General features: G+C 47.0%; 2 protein-coding genes and 1 long non-coding RNA gene across 3 annotated transcripts in view; 2 read left to right on the top strand and 1 right to left on the bottom strand.

Annotated features, from left to right (window-relative positions):
• The window catches only part of epha10 (EPH receptor A10), a gene marked incomplete at its 5' end in the record, with an annotated part of 17,488 nt that extends 6,905 nt beyond the window's left edge, over window positions 1-10,583 (top strand). Inside the window, 11 exons of the mRNA XM_015058609.1 lie at window positions 1,168-1,223; window positions 1,759-1,884; window positions 2,618-2,803; window positions 4,317-4,378; window positions 4,473-4,589; window positions 5,030-5,116; window positions 5,194-5,346; window positions 7,365-7,555; window positions 7,630-7,794; window positions 8,602-8,680; window positions 9,243-10,583. Coding sequence (XP_014914095.1) covers window positions 1,168-1,223; window positions 1,759-1,884; window positions 2,618-2,803; window positions 4,317-4,378; window positions 4,473-4,589; window positions 5,030-5,116; window positions 5,194-5,346; window positions 7,365-7,555; window positions 7,630-7,794; window positions 8,602-8,680; window positions 9,243-9,311 — 1,291 coding nt within the window. The remainder of the gene's footprint in view (window positions 1-1,167; window positions 1,224-1,758; window positions 1,885-2,617; window positions 2,804-4,316; window positions 4,379-4,472; window positions 4,590-5,029; window positions 5,117-5,193; window positions 5,347-7,364; window positions 7,556-7,629; window positions 7,795-8,601; window positions 8,681-9,242) is intronic.
• Window positions 10,584-11,025: 442 nt separating this feature from the next.
• On the top strand, window positions 11,026-13,136 carry LOC106963600 (uncharacterized). The gene is made up of 2 exons (XR_001428218.1): window positions 11,026-11,434; window positions 11,777-13,136. It is a non-coding gene; the product is annotated as an uncharacterized LOC106963600 (long non-coding RNA).
• A 59-nt stretch (window positions 13,137-13,195) lies between these two features.
• LOC106963599 (prolyl endopeptidase) lies at window positions 13,196-23,986 on the bottom strand. Its single transcript, XM_015058612.1, has 15 exons — window positions 23,848-23,986; window positions 21,806-21,880; window positions 21,605-21,738; window positions 20,745-20,875; window positions 20,471-20,680; window positions 20,230-20,351; window positions 19,622-19,727; window positions 17,691-17,882; window positions 17,084-17,281; window positions 16,916-17,019; window positions 15,920-16,056; window positions 15,686-15,780; window positions 15,485-15,616; window positions 14,827-14,983; window positions 13,196-13,608 (listed from the first exon to the last, which is right to left on the bottom strand). Exons 1-15 carry the CDS (start codon window positions 23,887-23,889, stop codon window positions 13,314-13,316), a joined length of 2,130 nt encoding a protein of 709 aa, XP_014914098.1. The 5' UTR covers window positions 23,890-23,986; the 3' UTR covers window positions 13,196-13,313.
• Window positions 23,987-24,420: the final 434 nt, after the last annotated feature.

The raw sequence follows: 24,420 nt of genomic DNA, 5'->3' as shown, positions 1-24,420 counted from the left end.
TACTCACCCCACATCTGTGTGTGTGTGTGTGTGTGTGTGTGTGTGTGTGTGTGTGTGTGTGTGTGTGTGTGTGTGTGTGTGTGTGTGTGTTTGAGGAGCTGCAGGAAAAACAAAGAAGCAGGATATTAAAGTTGAGGTTCTGTGATGGGAACTGGACCGGACAAGCAGATTGCAGGGAGAAGCTGAGGTCAGAACCATCAGGAGGATCAGCTGATCTCTGATGATCTCTGCTGGATCACATCAACCAGCAGGAAACGGCGCTGCAGCCGGAGAGACGCTGGAGGATTTATCATTAGCAGAAAATCAGATCTGAAATTCTGAAGGTTCTCATTCATTATATTTCAGATTTTTTCTGTTGAACTGGATTTATTTCAAAACACAGAGATTAAAAACTGTGGGACATTCAGGCTCCATTGTTCACACCAAGCCCAGTTCAGTCCATTTTAATCCAACTCCAGTCCGTTTGTCTTGAAAGCCCGGTTCAGTTGGTGAGGTATGAACGCTAATCGACCTCTGACCTCTGGTCCTCCAAACCTCAGTCTGGGTTCGGTTTGAATGTGAACGCCAAGCGGACCAGAGACGGCTCCAAAACCAGGAAGTGGACTACAGCGCAAGGCATTCTGGGTAACTAAAGCCAGAGCTAACATGCTAGCCTAGCAGCGGAAATGGCTCCTGGTCTTTAGCCAATGACTAAAGAGAAATCCTCCAACTGCTAAAATCTGACGCTACGCCCCCTGCTGGTCTGGAGGATTTTCTGTTTTGAGGCGCCAGTTTGCAGCATTTCAGACTTTTTTGTGGTTGAAGCATTTTTAATTTGCAGCTTTTTCTGTTAGATTTTTTTGTTTTGGAGTTTGCGTTGTTGTTTTTTCAGCTCATTCCTCCGTTTTTCAGCCTGTCAGCCACCGCAGGTCATGACCTCCACCTGGTTTCTGCAAAATGATCATAAACTGAGTTTAAAAAGACATGCAGCATAATCCATAATCCATAATCAATAATCCATGATCCATGATCACCTCCTCGTTCATATCGTTTGTGTTGTTCAGATTATAAATCTGTGGGTCAGAATGAAATGTTCTGGAGGTTTAATCCAGGTTCTCCTCTCAGAACCGGCTTCGGTTCTAATTAATCTGTGGTTCTGACCCGTGGATCTGCTGTCTCTCTCTGCAGACAGTGCGGCTACAGCAAAGCCTCCCAGGAGGGAGACGAGGAGCTCTACTTCCAGTGTGAGTCCTGATGTTTGGATCAAACTAACGTTAACCTCAGAGACGCGTCGGACCAGCAGGTTGACCTCTGGAAGGTCAAACTGCAGGTTCCCGGTCAGATTCAAGTCCAGACTTTGACTTGCCGAGTATTTTATTATTGTAGATTCTGATGCAAATATCTTATTACATTTGAAATGAGACAAAATGATCTTAAAAATAACATTTCAGCTTGTTTTACGTCAGTAATTACTGAGTATTAAAGGGGCAGCATCGTCTTTAGATTGAAGCAGAACATGAAGCCTCCTCTCGGTAGCTGATTAGATTCTCCGCAGAGTTTCCAGACTGAAAGAAATGATGAGAGTCTGGTTCTGGTTCTGATTGGATCAAAACGCCTCATGCTGAACCATCAGTCGCTCTTTGTGTTCTGCTGATGAAGCGAGGCGGCGGCAGGATCACCTGATCACTTCCTGCCAGACTCTAACGATGTGTGTGTTTCCTGTCTCAGTTCCTCTGACCCGGTTCTGTTTAACCAGCTCTGGGCTTCTCTGTGATCCAGTTAAGATCCCGACTCGGAGGACCTACATCGACCCGGAGACGTGTGAAGACCTGCTGCAGGCCGTCCACGCCTTCGCCAAGGAGCTGGACCAACAGAGCATCAAGATAGAGAGGATCGTCCACACAGGTACCGAGTTCTGGCTGATGGGACCAGAATCTGGCCCGATCAAACCTCCCTGGTCCGACTCCACACAGAACCGCACCGCTCCGCTCCGTTAGCTTGCTATGGCTGCTGCTTGCAGAGCCAAGAGGGGAAACTGGGGATTCATCTTCACATTAATAACGTCACAGTTTCAGATAATCTAACATTGAGCTTGGAGGTAAATATTCACATTTAAGCTAAATATTCAGTTTCAAACTAAATATTTAGCTCAGAGCTAGCTAAGTATTTAGCTTGTAAACTAAATGCTTAGTATGCAAGCTACATATTTAGCTTCTAGCTACATATTTAGCTTCAAGCTACATATTTAGCTTCTAGCTACATAGAAGCTAAATATGTAGCTTCTATGTTACCTTGTAGCTAGAAGCTACAAGGTAATATGTAGCTTCTAGCTACATATTACCTTGGAGCTAAATATTTATGCATATTTAGTTTTCGAACTAAATACTTAGTTTGAAACTGACATTTATAAATCTGTGAACAATCTCAGAGTTTAGTACAGTGAAGATCGAATAATTAAAATCTCTTCTTTATCTCTACGTTATGTTTTCACCTCAAACACAACGCGCTGCTGCCTCTGAACTCAAGGTGGCGCTGTCCATGAAGTTTATCAGAAAGATTCCTGGTAATCTGTTTTCCCTTAGCTGTGCAGAAACCTCTGAGCTGACGCTGTGCCCCTGCTCCGTGTCGCCCCCTGCAGGTGACTTTGGGGAGGTGTGCCGCGGCTGCCTGAAGCTGCCCAGTAAGCGGGAGCTGCCGGTCGCCATCCGGACGCTGCGGGCCGGCTGCTCCGACAAGCAGCGCCGCACCTTCCTGAGCGAGGCCGGCATCCTGGGCCAGTTCGACCACGCCAACATCATCCGGCTGGAGGGCGTCATCACCACCGGTGAGCCGGGGTCAGGGGTCGGCTCTGTGGGGGGAGGAAGGGGAGCAGAGGAGTAGGCAAACAGCAGCAGCTGCAGATGTAGAGGATCCAGTAATTGGTGCTTCAGACGCAGCAGGAGCTGAGATGCTCTCCAGTCCTCCCACTGCCACACACACACACACACACACACACACACACACACACATCCCCCCACCTGCCTCCCTCCCCCAAAACACCTGCTCTCTCTCCTGCTCGCCCACACCTTCTCGCTGTCAGACGACAAATCTCCTGTTTTCCATCACTGAGCCCCCAACACTTCGGTTCCCCTGACTGGACCAGTTCAGTTCTCTGGTTCAGTTCTCTGGTTCAGTTCTCTGGATCAGTTCTCTGGTTCAGTTCTCTGGATCAGTTCTCTGGATCAGTTCTCCGGTCCGACGCTGGAACATGGATCCTTGTAGATCTCCAGCTGCACCTCTGCATCGTCTGAGTCTGGAGGCTTCACTATGGAGGACTGGTGCTGACAAAACTACCATTAAATGTAGAAATAAATTAAGGCTTTGATAAAGTAATTAATGTGCCAAATGATGCATCCAAAAAATAAAAATAGAAACTTTCCCAACTTGTAATGTTCTAACTGTGTTCTGGTCTTATTGTGACTCTGTTGTAGTTTGACGTTTCCCTGAGCCTGGCTCAATGCTGCGTTATCATTTTCCATTTTATTTTCAATGTTTTATTAGTTTCCTTTTCTATGTCTGTATTTTATGTTCCATATTTTTTATTGACTTTCTTTAATTTCTGAATTTTATTTTTATCATGCATTGCTTTAACAACATGACTGTCAGGTTAATTGGCCTGCATAAATTCTCCGTGTGTGTGTGTGTGTGTGTGTGTGTGTGTGTGTGTGTGTGTGTGTGTGTGTGTGTGTGTGTGTTTGTCCTGTCTCTCTGTGTTGCCCTCCTGGACTGCTGACCCGTCCAGGTGACCCGCCTCTCCCGATGGGATGAGGGTGTAAGAAAATGGATGGATGATTTATTTTCTTCTCTAAGGAAAAAGCAAAGAGAAAAACATGAAGGGAAAAATAAATCTGTAGATAAACAGACAAGGTGTGAAAATGAGAAGAAGAAATATTTCAGGAGTTTTTGATTTTTACTTCTTGGATGGGATATTAATGACTTTATTAAGCCATTTCTTTATTTCTGTTTTTATGACCAGTTTTGGCAGGATCAGCTCTCCATACCTGTATCCTCAAGTTGATGTTGGAGATTAACACTAGCTCAATCAGGCAAAACATTATGACCACTTTCAGGGGAATAACGCTGGTTCTCTTCATCATGGCCGCCGTCAGTCGGTCTGGCAGGAAGTCAGCATTTTGGTCCGGTTCTGGTCCAGATTCATTCTGTCTGGAATAGTTTCTGTTTCACCAGGATAAAGATGAATCAGTTTGTTTCTCATCACCTCCTGCTGGGTTCCTGCACCCGACCTCTGAGTTGAACCCAGCAGAACCGACTGGACCCGTTTCTCTCTGCGTCTTCAGGAAACACGATGATGATCGTGGAGGAGAGCATGACCAACGGAGCCTTGGACTCCTTCCTCAGGGTACGGCTCTGCACTCACCCGTGTTTTTGCCCTCATGACCTTGATGACCTTGATGGAGGGGGTTTGAGCTAGCTAACGCCTGGTGTCTCCTCAGAAACACGAAGGCCAGCTGAGCGTCATGCAGCTGATGGACATGCTGACCGGCGTGGCTTCAGGGATGAAATATCTCACTGACATGGGATTCGTTCACAAACGGCTGGCAGCGCACAAGGTGAGGCGGGAGGAGGTCACTTCCTGTCTCCAACAGGAAGTTAGCCTCGACAGGGTTTGAAAGAAAGAATCAAAATACATGAACTTTAGAGAACATGAAACCACAAACATTCATGTAGAACTCTAACATGTGGCAAACATCTAATGTGCTACTAGCACAGCTAACCTTTCAATTAGCAATTTTATTAACATTTAGCGCACTTAGCTTCCCCTATATGAAATTTTAAATTCTAAACTGCTAATTTACTTTGCTGATTTTCAGCTAATGTTTATTATTAATAGTTTATGGTTAGCTATGCTAACTGTTTCTCTAGCATGCTAGCTGTTTATTTAGCATGTTAGCTGTTTATCTAGTGTGCTAGCTGTTCAGCTAGCGTGCTAGCCAGTGGTTGTGTCTGTAGAGGCAGAGTAACCTCAGCTCTCTCATCGGGTTCCTCTCAGGTTCTGGTGAACTCCAACCTGACCTGCAAGGTGTCGGGCTTCAGGCCGCTTCAGGAGGAAAAGATCGACTCCATCTACACCACGCTGGTGAGAGGCGGAGCTTCACTGCAGCTGGCTCTGAGCGCTGACCCCTGACCTTTACACCCCGTTTGTTTTCCCTGCAGCACGGAGGGAAGAGCGTGGTTCTGTGGACCGCCCCGGAGGCCATCCAGTACCGCCGCTTCTCCTCGGCTTCCGACGTCTGGAGCTTCGGCATCGTCATGTGGGAGGTCATGTCCTACGGAGAGAGGCCCTACTGGGACATGGGCACCCAGGATGTGAGTCGGTACCCCTCCCCAACCCGCTTCTGTTTCCTGACCCAAATGGACTGTGAGCCCCTCTGAGCCTCTCCAGCTGCGTGACTAATCCTGTTTCCCTTAAGGACACTCGGACCGCCTCGGTACCGACCCGATTCTCCTCTTCTCTCTCTAAAGAGCTGAAAACCCTGCAGCTTCCCCAGCTGAACCAGAACCTTTAATGCAGCAGAACCAGAACCAGGGAGCCGTTCTTTCTCTGCTGCAGACGGACATGCAGCAGATCCGGTCCGGTCTCTGAGTCACAGTTGGGAGTTTTATTGTTTTTATGGGGTTTTTTGGGTTCCTTGGTTTGTGGAGCAGAACGGTGGCAGCTCAGAGGTAAACCCTGCAGATTTTCCCAGAATTCATTGCAAAAACACAAAATCTTAATTTTGATTTAGTTTCTAGAGATTCAGAAATCTCAGCATCCTTGAAATCAGACAAAACTAACCTTCAAGTAACTTTTCAGTAGGATGTAGGAGTTTGTTTTCAGTCAATAATTCATTATTAATAATGAAGGTACTGTTAAAAATGACTGGGTGTGATTTTGTTTTTAGTGTTCAGAGTTAACATGCATGAGTTGCTGCGCAGCATCAGGGCCGTTCCTCCTGGCCTCTGGTGAACTTTCCTCTCAGCCGCCGTTGGATTATCAAACTTTCCAATTGAGAGGTGAAAGGTGAAGCTTGTAGAGCAGCACAGATATTAATCCACTTTAAATGGAGACATCATATCATAACCGGGTTTCTGCTGGGCCCGTCCGCCTGCACCCGCCGTGGCCTTTCCCCAGCGCCGCTGATTAAATGGAAATGTCAGGAGCTGAGGAGCCGTTATGAAATGATGCTGCTGACGGTTTGTGTTACTGCAGCGGAGGAACCATGGCTGCAGCTACACGGGGGCCCCAGGGGCCAACGGCCCTCAGCTCATGTCCCTCAGTCAGATTTATTAAAAATAATCACTGAAGCCTCTGTTTGCAAATAAATACATATTACTTCACCAGCAATATATAACTAAATATAATGTTGGGTCCCTGAAAAACAGAGTTACGGCCCTGAATGATAAAGTTAAAGTCCAATTAAATGCTGAAGCAATTAATTGTGATTAGTTGGCAATTATTTCAATAACCTATGAAGTTAGTAATCGATTAATCGTTAAGTGGAGTATTCAGACTCTAAAGAACAACACAGTAAAACTAACGGTTTGAATAAAAATCGTTTTAACCCAGAACTCCTCTAGAGTTCTACCTTCATCTGGTTCAGATCGGATCTCTGTGGTTCCCCTCATGTTCCCATCAGAGCTGTGAGAACTTTTCCACCTGAGCTCATAAAGGAAGAAATCCAGACGGTATTTTGGGTTCTAAAGGTTCTGGTTCTGTTTGCCAGCCAGCAGGAGGAAATGAAACTGATAACAGAAACTAAACCGTTGAGATTTTCCCAATGGGAGGCTGCTGGGTTTGGGTCAGGAGCAGCAGGTCTGAGGTCCGGTCCGGTCGGTCCGGTCCGGTTAGCAGCTGGTCCTGGAGAAGCTGCTGGTGTTAGGAAGAGGAAACTGGAAGCTCAGACCCAGAAGATATTAATGAACCAAGATGGTTTCTGTTAACACAACACACACACAAAACACACACACACACATACAAAACACACACACACACAAAACACACACACACACAAAACACAACACACACACAACACACACACAAAACACACACACACACACACACACAACACACAACACACACACAAAACACACACAACACACACACACACATACAAAACACACACACACACACACAACACACACACAAAACACACACAAAACACACACACACACACACACAACACACACAACACACACACACAAAAAAAACAACACACACACACACCTCTGCTGTCCCTCAGGTATGAAGCTAATTATAGATGAAATGGTGGAGAATTTCTCACCTGAAGTTACTGACTTCCTGTGTGTTTCTGTGTGTGTGTGTGTGTGTGTGTGTGTGTGTGCAGGTCATAAAGGCCATTGAGGACGGCTTCAGGCTGCCGGCGCCGGTCAACTGCCCCCCCCACCTGCACCAGCTGATGCTGGACTGCTGGCAGAAGGAGCGGGCGGAGCGGCCCGGCTTCAGCCAGGTCCACTCGGCGCTCAGTAAGAGCGTCCGCTCTCCCGACGGGATCGGCTCGTCCACGCTGGCGCGCAGGTTGGGACGCGGCGGCGGCTCCACCAGAGGCTGCCGGGCTGATTTCTGACGTTTCCGTGGTTTTGCTCCTGCAGGACGCTGAGCTCGTCCATCTCCCTGGCCGAGCGGCCGCTGCCCTCCTTCCCGTCCTTCAGCTCGGTGGGAGAGTGGCTGGACGCCGTGGACATGGGCCGCTACAAGGACAACTTCACCGCTGCAGGATACTGCTACCTGGAGTCTGTGGCTCGCATGACCGTACAGTGAGTGGCTTCAGTCACACCTGAGGGAGCTACGGCATGCTTTAGGGACAAAATTAGGAATATGGCACCTCCAGCGGAGGCTACTTTCATCCATCCTAAAGCTAGCTGCTGGTCTGATTAATGAACTTCAACTAGCAAAGGAGCAGAAGATGACTAACTTCAGCCTATGGTCGGCTGGTGTTAGCGTTTGATAGGCTAGCATTAGCATTTTATAGGCTGCTGTTAGCGTTGGATAGGCTAACTGGCATGCTGAGAATAATCTCTGATCCATGTTTGAAGTTTTAAGATGGAGCAAATCAAAGATGCTTAATGTTGGTAAATATTAGGTGGAATCGCCCTTTAGCCATTCAGCCAATCAGAAGCCATCTTCACCTCCATATTGTTCAATATTTTTGTGTTTTTGTCATGTTGGGTTTTTGTAAACTGTCATAATAACACATATGGGAGCTAACTGACACATGCTACTTGTTATCCTATGTCAGGGTAATGTTGGTCTTGGACTGACTAGCACTAGCCTATCCTTGGCTAACACTAGCCTATCCGTGCTAATGTACAGCAAAGGAAGTAGCCAAACCAGTGGGTGACCATTATTCTCAGCATGCTAGTTCCTAGCCTCTCCAAAGCTAACACTAGCTAGTAGTTTTGTTCTCAGTTAGCAAAGCCAGGTGAACTTTGATTAAGTCAGTCTTAGAACAGATGTAGCCTCCTGCTACATAGAAGTAGCCGCCACGTGGTGTGTGATAGTCTTAATTTTGTCACTAATGGTGCGCCGTAGGCTGCAGCTTCTGAGTGTCTGTGTCTCTGCAGAGATGTGCTGAGCCTGGGCGTCATCTCCCTGGACCACCAGAAGCTCATTCTGGCCGCCATCCAGACGCTGCGGGCGCAGGTGATCCAGATGCACGGCCGGGGGGTCCAGGTCTGACCGGGGGGTCCAGGTCTGACCGGGGGGTCCAGGTCTGACCGGGGGGTCCAGGTCTGACTGGGCCTCACCTGGCTGCGGCTGCTGCGCCTCACTCAGGTGTGCAGGAGGAGAGGAGCGGGGAGCGTCCGCCCCAGAGGACAGACCAGCAGAAGCTGGACTCCTCTTCCTTTCCTTCATCCCTTCTTCCTGTTTCCAAGAGGAGGTGAGCGGCGCAACCCGAGGAGTGATGTCAACGTGACCTTTGTGACCTCTGCTGCTCCGTCCGGCCAATCAGAGCCCCAGACAGACAGGTTTGGTGGGATGTCCCTTTAAGACAAATCTTGGCAGACGGACTCGTGTTTCCACGCTGATCTGACCGACCAACCGGAGCGGGCCAAGTGGGCGGGGCTTCAGTAGTGGCCCAATCAGAAACAGACGCTGTAAAAGGTTCAAACTGTCGGGTTTTTCTTCTCCTTGGTGCTTTTTCCTGGTTTTCTTTGTGCTGGACGTCATTTCAGTAACAGTCCTCATGTTTCTGTGTTTACAGGTTCAGCTCAAAAACCTGGAATATCAGGAAAAAACAATTTTTCTGTCAGATTTCAGAAACTTCTTGTAATTCTGATGATTAAATCTCAGAGAAGGAAAAGCCAAAGTTAGATCTGAACATTGAGAAGTGGTGGTGGGACACCAACACACTGAAGGAGCTGGTTGTTCAGAGTTCTGTATCCAAGCATATTAATGGAAGATTGAGTGGAAGGACAAAGTGTGGTAGGAAAAGATGCTGCAGCAACAGGGAGAACCGCAGCGTGGGAATCTGGAGGAGCTCCAGCAGGAACTGAGAGAAAAAGACAAAAATGTTCCCAGAATGCTGATATTTCTGCTTAAAACATCACCTTATTGATCTGATGTAATATTCTAAATTTCTGAGACAAAACTTTGGGTTTTTGATACTATATTTATTCTAATATTCAGATTTTCTGTGACAATTTTTGGATTTGTCTCCTATTTCATTTTATTAGATTTTTTTTTTGTTACGATTTTCTGAGACAATAAATTTTGGGATTTCAGTCTTAATTTATTTTTTTTAATATTCAGGTTTTCTGAGATCTTTTTGGATTTCAGGCTCTTTTTTTAACTTTATTTCATTTTTATTGTTTTTTTTTATGTGAAGCAGATTTTGAATTTTCATTCTGTGAGCCAAAATCATCAGAACTACTAGAAACATTTCACTGTGTGTGTGAAATTTGATTGATTGATTGATTGATTGATTGATTGATTGATTGATTGATTGATTGATGAGACGAGGGACAGAAATGTTTTTCAATTTATGGTGTTTTCCAGGCGCTGCGCCCCCTGGCGGCCGTCCTGCTGTAAACATATTTATCCATATTTATTCTCTCCGCTGAGGAAGGTTTTATTTGTTCGGTTCTGTTGGGTTTGGACTCAGAACCGGCAGAGGGAGGTTTGAACTGTCGGTACACAGTATCTGTGCGTTCCTGAACTTGAACTGGACTCGCTGGTTCTGTGGCATCATGTGTGATTCCTGCTGTAAACATGATGTTGTTGCACTTCTTCTTCTCCTCTGCGCGGTGAGCTGACGGTCCGGGTCGTTTGGGTTTCTTCTTCTTGACGCTCCCCGTCCAGCTCCACGTAACCAGTTTTGATGTTTAATACTGTAAATATGTATCTGAAATGCCAAATCTATTTTTATAATTTGTTTGAATAACGTGTTGATCTAATATCTGCTCACCGTGTAAAAGTTTTACTGGTTACGTTTGGAATATAAAACAGATTGATAAACATTTCTTTCTGATGATTTTTACCTGACTGAAGGAAATCTGATGGCTGTTGCAATATTTAAACGTGTTATTAAAAAACTCCAAACCCAGCAGCCGGTTCCGCCTCTTCAGATGCTGAATCAGCTCAGAGTAAAAGAATAAAACAACGTTTTGGTTATTTAGTCTGTCGGAGAGAAAAACTCCACGATATGAATGTCAAACAAAGCAAAACATTTAGCTTGCATGAAATTTATAAATGCATCAATAACATTTAATTTCCAAACCAAATATTTATCTTTAGCTTTATATATTCAAATTGCCAACTAAATAATTAGGTTGCTAGCAGCTAGCTAAACCTTTAGCTAGATATTAAGATCTTTATTTCAGACTAAAACTTTTTAGATTTATATTCTAAGTATTTTTGGAAAGTCCAAAGATAATTAGACTTTACCGCTGAGAAATGTGATTTTATTTTCCTTGGAGTTTGTTACGTGAAGCCGGAAGGGAGCGACGCGCTGACGGACTCACCCTGGAGCCCAGGATGACGTCACAGGATCTCTACAGGTGACCACACCTGTAGAGATCCTCCGTCCTCAGGATCCCTGAAGGCGCAGGTTGCGTCACCTGGTCACGTGACCGCAGGAAGTGACTGGAAGAGCAGCAGCAGCTGAGGTGACAGCGTGAATTCACAATGACATCTTTATCTCATAAAGTTGCAGCAGCGATCCATACTCTGTATATTACGGTCTTATTGGACTGGAGTTTGAGACTTAATGAGTTTCATCTGTGGAGCCGCCCACGCAGCGAGCAGCCGCTCCGGAGCCTCGCTGCTGCTTTAATTCATTACCGTGGATCCTCACTCCTACTTAACTCACTGAAACTCAGACAGCAAGTTACTTCCTCCAACTGTTCAGGGGAAGATGTGAGCGAGGCGAAGGAGAAGCTGCCGCCATCTTTTCAGGTGTGTCGATCACAGCAGGTTTCATCGTTTCTTCTGAAAATGAGACTCAGCGGGTTTCAAACCGAAAACCTGAATCTGTTCAGTCTGTTAGCATCAGAGCAGCTCAACAGACACTTCTAGGTCTGACGCGATTAATCGTGCTTAATCAATTATTGAAACAATATCAACTCATTTATTAATCGATTAATCATTAACTGGAGCATTCAGCGTCTAAAATACAAAGTGTTTCCGTTTGGCTTCATTGCTGCTCTGACTTGTTTCTTGTCTGGAAATGATTTTGAATAATCCATTACTAAATTAGTAATATTTTAATAATTGATTAATCATGTCTAATTGTTTCAGAGACACTAATTACAGAGAACCCACAGCACAAGGAGAACATGGTTCTGGTTCTGGTCCAGTTGTGATGTAACTGGTTTTCCTCTATGCGTTCTGTTTGGGTCGGTGAGGAGCCGCCGGGCTCCAGGGACAGCAGATTAACGGAGCGCAGGTCCATCGCTAAGCTGCTGTGAAGGAGAAACTTCTAAAGTTCTGATCCGGTCCGGTCCGCTCGGCGGCCCAAAGCGGCTTTAGGAGCTAATCTGAGCTTCGTGGAGGAGAAACTGAATGGAGGAGATGAAGGCTTGGAGCTCCTCAGGGATCCTGCTGCGGCCCGGACCGTTCCCATCATCGGTCCGGCTCATTATTCCCGCCTTTGTCTTCAGAACCAGATTCAGAACCTGCGGCCCGGCGGCGCTCTGCCTGCTAATCCTCCACCAGACGCTTCAGGATGATATCAGATTAAACTGTGAGCGACCCGGCAGAACCTCCAGAACCAGCCAGCACCGCAGAGACCCTGCTCTCCGCTTCACCTCTGACCCCTGAGCGCTGCTGCTGCTTTTGCAGGGACGCACTGCCACCCAGTGGCCGCTCAAGGCACTGCAGCAGAACTTCACCCACCAAATGTTCCTGCAGCGATTTGTGAACCGATTCAGATTCATGCTGCAGTTTATTACAAAATAATCCAGCTGAAACCGCGCCCGACTGTTGCCATGGTAACTGAAATCCTTCAGAGGTTTCCTCCAACCAACAGCTGCAGATTCATCTCAGCAGAACTCGAAGAAAAGTTTTCTGGATCAACATCAAGATCAGCCGCAAACGTCAAACCAAATAATCTGGTGCCAATATCTCAGAATACCATAAAACAAGACAAACATACAGTAACGGTTCAGTGGGATATTAGAGCTTCAGTCAATAACTCCTTCAAACTGAAGAAAATAACTAATTCATCATTTAAATTCTGAAGTGCAATAATCTGCAAGAAGTGACTATTTTGAAATTTCTCATTTTTAAAGAGCCACATTTTATTTTTGTTTTTAGGTTTTAAAATGGAAAAAACAAAACAAAAAAACGAACCTTTTGCAGAAAATAAAGATGGATGTTTCCTTTTGTGGGATGAAAAATAGATCTAAATATCACAAGTATTTTTTGATGTAATTCTGTCCTGGAATATTAATTTACTGCAAGAACAAATGCTTAAACAATCATGTTATTAAATTTACATTTTAGTTTATTAAGTCAAAGTTTTCAACTTTTTTCAGGTTGGAGGCTCTGATCCCGTCCTGAACTCTACACTGAAAAACTAAAACAGCTGATCCAACTTAAATTGAGTTAATTTGTTAGTTTATCCAAAATTATCAAGTTTATTAAGGTGTCATGGTAAACAAATGTAAATGAAGTAAATCTGACAAACTTAATTTGAATTCATTTTTTAAAGTTGGATCATGTTTTCCTTTTTTTCAGTGTAGATCCTTCAGTGGATCTCTGGATCTCTTCCTGACCGAACCAGTGGAGGTTTTACTGAACACGTTTCATTCAGAGCCGATCGGGACTCTGAGCTTCAGTCCTTCCAGTCGAGCTTCAGCGTCTCGGCGATGAAGGCGAAGATGTGCGTGTCCTCCAGGATGGCCTTGGCCGTGGGCTTCCCGGCGCCGTGTCCGCTGCGGGTGTCGACGCGCAGCAGGAGCGGCTGCCGATGCTGCGGGCTGCCGCCCACGCCGCGCTGCAGCGCCGCGCAGAACTTCAGCGTGTGCAGCGGAACCACGCGGTCGTCGTGGTCCGCCGTCAGCAGCAGGACGGCCGGGTACGGCGGGCCGGAGTACGGCGCCTCCGGCAGGTTGTGGAGGGGAGAGTACCTGCAGACAGGACAGGGTCCAGACCCGTTCTGCTGGTTCTGATACAGGCTGGGATGTTCTACAGCACATGTCAAACTGAAGGTCCGGGGGCCAAATACAGCCCACCGTAACTTTCTATGTGGCCCTCAGACGCCAAATCCCATCAATCTGTCCCTTCAGGTTTTCACAAGAAAATCAAGATTCCCACATCTTTTCATGCTTTTGCAGAATTATGAATTTAATGCAAATTTTCCACAAAAACTGTCAGAAATATTAATTTAATTGATGCCAACTCCCCCATGACATGTTAGCTTAAGCTACTCACTACTTGTGTTTTCTATGGAACTAAAACACTGACGATTTTATAACTACAGTTTTAATTTCTCTGCAGATCCTCTGGACAAATGATGCATTTTAATAAAAGTTAGAACTAATTTACAGAAAGTCTGGAATTTAATGCAAAATGATGTTATATTAAAAAATGATAAAGGATGGATAAAACAATATTTTAGTAAACTGCAAACAATATAATATGATTGGTGAATATATTACAGTACTTATGTATTTAACCTAAAATTAATACATTCTGCCATCTTGTTTTTGTTTTTAATTTCTAAAAATGTTTTAGTGATGTAACTGCTAACTGAACTCGACCTGCAGGTGGCAGTGTTTCTCCATTTGGATATATATTTAATTCATAAACTAAATATTTAGTTTTCAAATTACATATTTAGTTGGGAAGCTAAATGTTTAGATCTGAACTAAGCATTAAGTTTGGAAAATAGATATTTAGTTTGCAATTAAATGTTAATTTTGGAAGTAAATATTTTGTTAGCAAAATAAAAAATTGGCCTACATTTTATTTAGCTCAGATTAAATTAAATATTTGTTTTTCAAACAAAACTTTTAGCTCAGACTTAAGCTGGTTAGTTGGGATCTAACTAACTTCCTAACCAAACATTCAGTTTGGAGTGGAGACAAAACAGGACTTAAAAATGAACATTTTTCTCTAATTATTTGACTCCAACTTCCCAAAACGTCCCGAAGCAAAAAATAAAACATTTAATGTCAGTAAAAAGTAACGAGTGCAAACCTGCCTGAACATTTCCACATTAAAACTAAACCTAACGTGAAATCCTGAAGGGACGAGAAAAGTTTGGAAATATTTCAGCCGTTTGGAGTTTTAGGATATTCATGTTCTGAGGACAGAGAGGTTCTGGTTCTGGTTCTGGTTCTTACTTGATGAGCCACTGGAACTGCTCCGGGTCGTCGGCGCAGCCGTAGTCGGTGGTCCAGGCGTGTCCGATGGTGAACTTATGGAACTTCAACATGTCCAAAACTCCGACCTCGGCGACGACGCATCCGAACAGCTGCGGCTGCTGGATCATGCAGGCGGCTGCAACAGAACCATCAGAACCAACAGAACCATCAGAACCAACAGAACCATCAGAACCAACAGGACCATCAGAACCAACAGAACAGAACCATCAGAACCAACAGAACCAACAGAACCAACAGGACCATCAGAACCAACAGAACAGAACCATCAGAACCAACAGAACAGAACCATCAGAACCAACAGAACAGAACCATCAGAACCAACAGAACGTCACTGAGTTCAACCTGCAGCTGCAGAGCAGCAAGAAAAACTGCCCTCTACTTTTATTTTGAAGTGTTTCTACGGTTACTGGAGTAAAACTTCTGGATTTTCTGTCCAAGTTTTGACCAAACAGAAACGCAGTGAAACAAGATGGCCGCCCAGCTGACCCACAGACCATGGCGGGAAAAATGAAATATTCACAAACTAAAATTCTTTGAATTGCTAAAACTGATGTATCGGCAGCCCTAAAACACCCTGCTGAAGGTTCTGCAGAACCCGGTCCAGAACCGGACTCACCGACCAGCAGGCCGCCGTTGGACGCTCCGTTGATGGCGATCCGGCTGGCCGAGGTGAACCGCTCCCGGATCAGGAACTCCGCCGCGCTCTGGAAGTCATCGAAGCAGTTCTGCTTCCGGTCCAAGGTTCCGGCTGCAGACGGGGAACATCTTTAGAACAGAACCGGAACCAGAGCCGGGTCCAGGCCGGAGCCGGCGGTACCTTTGTGCCAGGTGAGGCCGTACTCTCCGCCGCCCCGGATGTTGGCCACGGCCAGAACTCCGCCCAGGTGTCTCACGAACAGCAGGTAGGCCACACTGGGTCAGAACCAGAACCACAACTGAGACCCGGATCCTGATACCAACACGTTCAAATCACTGAGAAGAAAGAAACATCCAGACCGAACCGGCCCGGTTCTGGACCAGAACCCGTTCGGAACCAGCTGCTGTCGCTCACTTGTAGTGCGGCTGGATGGAGTTCTCAAAGCCGCCGTAGCCGTACAGGAAGACCGGGTTGGTTCCGTCCCGCTCCAGGTTCCGGGCGTGGACCAGGAACATGGGGATGCTGGTTCCGTCCTTACTGGGGTAGAAAACCTGGGAGAGACGCACGGGTCGGAACCGACCCGGTTCTGGTGAGTTATAAGAGACTGAAAGGTCAGAACCGACCAGAACCTCCAGGATCCATTAGAACCTGGGGAGAATTTCAGGTTCCACAGAAATGAGCCGTCTGGTCTGGTTCTGACCCGTCAGAACCAGATAAACATTCAGGATGGACTGGCTTCACTGAAACCGGTCCATTTTCTACCAGAACTTTCCAAAGATTCCTAAGCAAAACATTGGTTCTGGTCCAGTTTCTGCTTGGCTGCAGGTGCTGCTTTCCACCAGTGGGTGGAGCTGTTTCCTCACAGATCGGCCTGGTTCTGTTTGGACCCAGAATCATCTGGATCTGTTCTGATCAGCCAGCTGACCCAAAGCCAGCAGAACTAGGAATAACCCAGTCAGAACTTCAGGGGCCGGATCGGCGCTCCTCCTGGGTTCCTGAGACCCAACGGAACCAGCGGGTCAGAACAGCAGAACCTCAGGCTTAAAAATAAAATCTAATTTTTCTTTTATCTGATTTTAATTTTTAAAAATATCGATTTCTTTTCTAAAATGGAAATAAAAGTTTCAGGGCCGAAAACCTTTAGTGCCTTTTCTACTGGCCCTTTATCTTCGTATCATTTTGACTTTATTCTTCTTCTGTGGTGTTGATCTGGACTCAACCTTAAACAAACAGAAGCTGTGAAAACAAGATGGCCGCCCTGACATCACTCTGAGCAACGGAGAGCCACAGACGGGATTGGGGGGAAAATTTACCAAAAATAAAATCTTCAAAAAATTCACATAATCAATAAAATGTGTTTCTGTCCCGGTTCTGGCCGAGTCCAGGTGTCCAGAAGGGGGCGGAGCTCACCTGGCTGGTCAGGAAGTCCTCCTGGTTGATGCCTTTGACCTCCACCTCCCTGAAGACCCGGGGCTCCGGGTCGGGCCGGCTCAGGTCGCAGTGGTAGATGATCCCTGATGGAGAGCAGAGGGTCAGATGGAGGCTGGGGTCAGGGGTCAGAGGTCAGCGGTGGGTTACCCGGCGTGGTGAAGGAGGTGAACTTGTAGAAGAACTCTGAGTGTTTCTTCTTGCAGCTGACCCCGGCGATGGTTCCCACGTCCAGCGGCAGCTCCCGCAGCAGGCGGCCGCTGCTCAGCTCGAACAGCTGCAGCACGTCCTTCACGTCGTGGACGTAGTTCACCAGCAGGTGGCGCTGGTTCACACAGGAGACGAAGCCTGCAGGCCAGAGGGCAGAGGTCAGGTTAGACCCAGAGGGTGACCACAGAGGTGAGAGGGGAAGAAACTAAAACGGTTATAAATTCAGAACAGCTGCAGTTTGATCTGATTCAGAAGCGTTTCCCGTCACCGGCTTGACTCAGCCGCTGTCATCTGAGACCAGTTTCACTTTTCCAGCAGAGTTCCTGTGACGGAGGCGCGGCCGCCGGCCACCACTTCCTGGTCTCTGTGGTCGGACCGTCATCGAAACGCCGGCCAGGAATTCACAGAAAAGCTGTCGCAACGCTCCGAACCGCGGTTCTGAGGACGAGAGCTCTGCGTATCTCTGACGCTGGTGGACTTTTCCCTTCATTCCCGGCACCAGAACCAGCTGGAGGGCGGGACCGGGCCGGGCCGGGCGGCTGCTCACCCAGGACGTCCTTCTCATGCTGCGGGATCAGCGTGGTCCAGTTCTGCCGGTCCGGGTTCTGGATGTCGATGTTGATGAGGCGGTAGCGCGGCGCGTCCAGGTTGGAGCGGAACGTGAACACGCTGCCCTCGTTGGTCACGTAGGAGTACTGCGCCTCGAAGTCGTCCACCAGCCGGACCCACGGCAGCAGACCTGCAGAACCAAAACACTTTCACAACCAGAGACAGCAGGAAGTGTCGACACCCGGCGTGGAAACTTCCCACAGCCCAACAACGTCCGCAGGCCCAAGGAAGCTGTGAGGAAACCCAGACTGGAGTTTCATCAGCTGCGCACAGACACAGAGAACCCAACAGAACCAACAGAACCTCAGCAGAACCCAGTGGAACCTGCTGCAGCCAGCAAAGCAACTGCTGCAGAACATCATCATACAGATTTTTATCAGGATTAATCCACGTTTTCATCAATCTTCATATGTTAAGAATCAATTATTTTAATGATTAATCGATTATTCTGACGATTAATCGATTGTTCTGACGATTGGGTAAAAAAATGGTCACATTCAGCAGATTTTTCATTTAACCACTTAAACTGTTTTACACAATATTAGAAAAATGTTGAAAGATCCAAATAAATGAATAATTATGTTTCTGTTTTAAGTAAGAAAATCAACATTCGATGTGTGAAAGTCAACAGCAGCGTTTGATCCATCTGCAGGCTTTTCTGCTGGACTGAACATCAGTACAGAGTAGAACTGATCTGCTGATTATTATGTTTTAATGAATGATTAATTATTGGATAATAAAAAGTCCTTGAAGAATCGAAGAACCAAAGGAGGTTCTTAATCTTAAGTCTTTATATTTTTACACAGTTTTGCTTCATTTCTGCTCTGATTGTTATTCTTCCAGCAAACAGTCAGTTTGCTCCAGTTAACGGCAAGGCTGACGGTCAGAACCACGCACCGACCCGGTTCTGGTTCTGACAACGCACCAGAACCACCTGGGTCTGGCTCCAGATCAGAATCGGATTATTATTACTATTAATTATTTCAATAATCGATTAATCGTGATTAATCGTTCTGCTGTGATGGAAATTCTGCTTCAGAAACCAGGAAACGTTGTGTTTATTCAGGAAGGAATAACTGGGATGAGTTAAAGTCGCCAGGAGCAAAGTTCCACCTCCGAGCCGTGACTGCAGAATGCAACAGAACCGGTCCGGTTCCGGATTTCTGTGGAAACGGCACCAGAGGAAAAACAAGGAAGGATTTCTACCTATGTATTAAATGTTCACACCGGCGCAGCAGCAGCCAACAGATTCACTCATTCACTCATTAACTCACTCATTAATTCACTCATTAACTCATTAACTCACTAACTCATTAACTCATTCAGGTTCATATTTTCTCAACAGTTTCAACATCCTGAAGTTTCTTCACTTGTTGAAATTCTTGTGGTTCCTCAGAAAGTCGACAGCAGAGCAGCTGCTGCAGCCCGGTCCGGTCGGTCCAGCCCGGTCCGGTCGGTCCAGTCCGGTCCAGTTGGTCCAGTCCAGTCGGTCCGGCCCGGCCCGGTCTGGTCGGTCCAGTCCGGTCCGGTTGGTCCAGTCCAGTCAGTCCAGCCCGGTCAGTTTGGTCCGGTCCAGTCGGTCCAGCCCGGTCAGTTTGGTACGGTCCGGTCGGTCCGGCCCGGCCCGGTCCGGTCGGTCCAGTCCGGTCCAGTTGGTCCAGTCCAGTCAGTCCAGCCCGGTCATTTTGGGCCGGTCCAGCCCGGTCCGGTCGGTCCAGCCCCGTCCAGTCAGTTCAGCCCGGTCAGTTTGGTCCGGTCCAGTCCGGTTCGGTCGGTCCAGTCCGGTCCGGTCGGTCCAGTCCAGTCCAGTCGGTCCGGCCCGGTCCAGTCAGTCCAGTCCGGTCCGGTCTCCAGGACTCCCTGACCCACCTTGGATCCCGTCCGGAAGCGCCTGCAGGTCGCAGTACCAGAGCCGGTTGACGGGCCGGCAGCCCTCGGTGATGGACAGAACCGCGTACCGGCCGTCATCTGACACCTGCAGCAGAACCGAACAGGCAGCATCAGCCGGGTCCGAAACCCAGAAGAACTAAAACCTGGAACCAGATTCTCCTAACGAGTGAAACCTGAAAAGTTTCAGATTTGCAGGAATTCACACAAAACCACTTAAATATTTGGACCCACTAATGCACCAGAACCAAACCAGAACCGGGTCGACACAGAAAAATCAGAGTTTTTTCTCCAGGTCATTAAACACAACAGAACTTGATCTGGTTCCGACCCGATATGAACCAGTTTAGACCGTTTCTGATCCGTAAACATTTTTATGAAAATATCTGACTTATATCGCTCTGACTAGTTCTGACTGGACCTGGACTGGTACTGGGCCAGAATTAGTGGTTGTGGGATGAAAACCAGAATCAGTTGGTACTCTGCAGGGTTCTGGTGGTTCTGGTGGTCCGGCCCGTCTCAGAGTGAATGCACTTGGTTTTGGTCTGGTGTGTGTTTCTGGATCAGAACTTGGTTCTGGTCGGACTCACTGTAACTGAGCTGTGCCATTTGGGATGGTCCGGGAACTCGGCCACCAGAACGTCGTCGGACTGCTCGGTTCCGATCCGATGGTAGAAGAGCTTCTGGTTGATGTTGGACGTGGTCTCTGTGCCTGAGGGACGACAGGAGCTGGTTACTCTGGTTCTGTTGGTCCGGTTCTGATCTGGAGCCAGACCCAGGTGGTTCTGGTGCGTTGTCAGAACCAGAACCGGGTCGGTGCGTGGTTCTGACCGTCAGCCTTGCCGTCCTGAGGCGGGTAGCAGTTGTAGAAGATGCCCCGGGCGTCGTGGGTCCAGGCCAGGCAGCTGAACTTGACCCGCTCCAGAACATCGGGCAGCGGCGCCAGACTGACCGGGTTCAGGAAGCGCAGCGTGACCCAGTCCGACCCGGCACTGCTCAGCCCGTACGCAAAGTACTCACACTCCTCAGACAGCCGGCCCACTGGGGAGACAGAGGGTTAGAGCGGTTCTGGAGCCGTTCTGGAGCGGTTCTGAGCCGGACTCACTCTTCAGCGCCACGGTTCCGTCTTCAGACAGCGAGTTCGGGTCGAAGAACACGGAGGCCGGCGCATCCAGCGAGTCCTGGACGTACAGAACGTCCTGGTTCTGGAGGCCCGCGTTGTGGAAGTAGAAATACCTGCAGGGAGAATCCAGAATAATCTGGAATAATCTGGAATAATCTGGAATAAAAAGTCTAAACCTTCAGAGTTCATTTAGAAACGGCTTCATTCAGTAGTTTTCCTCCCAGGTGGAGCTAATGCTCACACCGTCGCTCCTGAACTGGATAAAAACCTCGGCAGGTTCAGTTAAAATCACATTTTTATTCAGTTTATTTCATTAAATTCTTATTTTCTGCTTTAAAAGTCACTGAAGTTTAAAAATACTTTAACGGTTTTCTGACAAAAAACCTGCCTGATGAAACTTTACCAGCTAGCTTCTCCTGTTAGCATGGGAATGCTTCAAAGTAAAATAACTTTATTAGCAAACCCCTCATCGCACAACAAGCAGGTCGTCTGGTGCTAAAACCAATGAATTAAATAAATATACAAGATAAAGTCGAAATAATACAAGAATAAAGTTGTAGTTTTCTGACTAATATTATTACTTTATTCTTGTACAAGTTTATTCTCTTAATACTATTACTTCATTATCGTAGTGTTTTTATTTATTATTAGTAGTGTGTTACTCTGTCGCTCATCTGGAGAAATCTCAAAGGTTTGTGAACAAAATTCACTTAAAATGCTGCAGTAATTTTAACATCTTAGTGAATTATTTCTGTTTTAACAGTTTTCTGTGTGGGAAGAGAGAAGGACCCGGTCCAGATCCGGTTCGGCTTTGGTCCAGGTCCGGGTCGGCCCAGCTGTACCTGGACCCCCGCTTATAGGGGCAGCTGAACTTCGGGTAGTCGTAGAGCTCGGTGAGGCGCTGCTGGAACCGGGCTCGGACCGCACAGCCCTCCAGATACGGCATGGTCAGCTGGTTCTGCTTCTCCACGAACGCCTGCGCAGCGAACAGATCGGATCAGACCCGGAACCGCCAGGGGGGTTCTGCAGGAAGAGGGCGTTACCATGGTTTCCGGGCTGTCCGGGTCCTCCAGCCAGGCGTACGGGTCCGGGATCTTGGTTCCGTGGTAATCATCCACCTGTTCAACAAACAAGCAACAATCAGAGTCTGGCTCTGAAACCGGATCTTCTGGTTCCGGATGTTTCCGTGGAACTGCGAAGCTCCGAGCGCCAACTGTCAGCAGCAGCTTTCACACTAAACCTGCAAGCTGACACCACCGGAACGGAAACGCCGCCGGAACGGAAACGCCGCCAGCGGAGATTTGAGGCTCCAAACTGGATCACCAGGAACGCTCACAGAGTCAAAGGTTCAGGCTGCAGGACAGAATAGATCCACCTTCCATCAAGTTTTACCAGCAGAGGAGAACAACAATCTGACAGACATCAGAGCAAGAAGAGGCTGGGGTCATCTGAACCTCTGGGGTCAAAGGTCATGCCTCCACCATAAGAATCTGGGCCAGAAATGGCCGCATAGCAGAGAGAAAAGGCAACATTAAGGCTCATCTCAGTTTATCCAGAACACAGTTTGTTGATCACAAAGACTTTTAGGGCTGAATCGATTAATCATGATTAATCGTGATTATCGAAATGATCGTCAACTAATTTAGCAATAGATTAATCGTTAACTGGAGCATAGACTCTTAAAGATGCTAATTGCTGAAAGAACAAATGAGTCAGAGCTGTAAAGAAGCCAAACTGTTTAAAATATCAACATTTTCATTTAAGACAAAAAAAAAACAACTCATCTGAAAATCTGTTTTACCAGATTCAACTTTTCTAATTAATCAGCCAGTAGAAAAACCTGCAGCTGCAGCGCCGTGCACGGCGCTGCAGCATGCTGCATCCACTCTGATCATTGCGACACTCTGGATTTTCCTCCTTCGTTCCCTCAGGAAATCTAATTTTTCTGATATTTTTTATTCACAGCGAGCCGCTGCTTCAGAAATGTTTGATTCTTCCGTCACATCAACCGTTTTTGAGCTTCTGTTGTTTTAATGCGTGACAATGAATATTGAAACAGAAAATATTGCATAAATTAAATCCCTTAAATGTTTAATATGCATTCATATCATCAAAACTTTCATTTATTTTAGTAATTCAGAACAAAAAGTTGGCCTCCTGCATCGCTGAGTGAAATTCAGTTAATCTGAATATTAAATCAGACGAATAAAACTGTTATTTTTTACAGTGCGTTGCTCTGAAGGAGAAACCAGCAGATTTTCTTTCACCAGCTGCATCTTCACTTCATACGACTTTATTAAAATGACTTTAGTTTTATTTCAATCTAACAGAATTAAAGGGCCGGTATCACATTTTCCACAGTCAAATGTCTGTTTCCTCCAGCTGTTATGAAAATGTTTTTCCTTCCACTAAACTTTCTATGGCTACGCATACGCAGCATTGACCTGGACGTCAGACCTGCCTGCTGGTCTGATGGGAGGTTTTCATTAAAGTTTAGATCATAGAATATATTATATTCTATGATATATGACCTATAGAATATGAATATGGATCAGTTTCATTGAGAGCAGAGTTCACAAAGATAACAGGAAGTTTATGGGAGCAAACTGATGATGACATCATCAGCAGGTCACGACCTCTGTTTATTTAGATCAAATAACTGAACTATGAACATGAACAGATTCATTTTTTAACTGACTGAACTGGATTGAGAACCAGTTCTTTGTGAGAATGAACTGGTTGAAACTGTGGTGGTTCAGGATCCGGGGGCCCCCGGATCCGGCCATGGGCCCCTGGGTCCCCGTTTCTGCTCCGGTGTGAGCCTGGCTGACCTGGACCCAAACCGTCCGGATCAGAACCAGTAAGGGAAAGTGAAAGTGGGTCAGAGGCTCCTCCTCTTGCAGCTCTGAAACTGATTATTGATTATTAATTATTTGTAATGATGCTGGTTTCTGCCTGAACTCCATCTGACCCGGAGCCTCCCTCAGGCCTGCACCGGAACCGCCTCTACCTGTCCCGCTCCGCACCTGAGCAGCACACCCGAACCGAACCGAGCCGAGCCGAGCCGAGCCCAGGCCGGACTCACCTGGTTGAGGTCTCTCCGGGCTTCGGGGTATCTGAACGCCATCACGCCGCTTGGGGTCCGGGGCCTCTAAAGTCGGTCGGAACCAGCGGACTCTGAACCTCCGGGCTGAACAGAAAGTGAAACTTTCAGGCCGGCAGACAGGAAGTGACGTGTAAGCCAGGACCGTAAATGGCGCAGTCCCGTCGCTCGGGGATTTCTGGCGCAGTTTCAGCCGCAGGAGGAGCGCAGATATGGAGGACCAGCTGGAGGGAAGAGTTCGGTTCCGGTCCAGAGAACATCCAGCCCGGTGTTTCTGGACCAGGTGTTTCTGGACCAGGTGTTTCTGGACCAGGTGTTTCTGGACCTGGTGTTTCTGGACCAGGTGTTTCTGGACCAGGTGTTTCTGGACCAGGTGTTTCTGGACCGGGTGTTTCTGGACCCGGTGTTTCTGGACCTGGTGTTTCTGGACCAGGTGTTTCTGGACCAGGTGTTTCCGGGTGGAACCAGTAAAACGTTTCTCTGGTTTCCTCCATGTTGGTCCAACATTTCCTGGACTTTGTCCCAGAAGTTCTGATTCCATGTTTCACTATAAAA

The sequence above is a fragment of the Poecilia latipinna genome, unplaced genomic scaffold (genome assembly GCF_001443285.1).
Source record: "Poecilia latipinna isolate Pla-1442-1.1 unplaced genomic scaffold, P_latipinna-1.0 Scaffold1554, whole genome shotgun sequence".
Lineage (NCBI taxonomy): Eukaryota > Metazoa > Chordata > Actinopteri > Cyprinodontiformes > Poeciliidae > Poecilia > Poecilia latipinna.
The sequence above is the reverse complement of the archived record's forward strand: the minus strand, read 5'-3'. Positions and strand labels throughout refer to the sequence as shown.

What these genes read in the sequence shown, in the direction of transcription:
- LOC106963599 (XM_015058612.1), bottom strand. Translation starts at nt 23,889, where the DNA reads ATGGCGTTCAGATACCCCGAAGCCCGGAGAGACCTCAACCAG. An exon ending in CCCGGAGAGACCTCAACCAG is followed by an intron (nt 21,881 to 23,847) that starts GTGAGTCCGGCC and finishes TTTGTTGAACAG; the next exon opens with GTGGATGATTACCACGGAAC. An exon ending in CGGAACCGTGGCGCTGAAGA is followed by an intron (nt 20,681 to 20,744) that starts GTGAGTCCGGCT and finishes CTGTCTCCCCAG; the next exon opens with TGGGCCGGCTGTCTGAGGAG.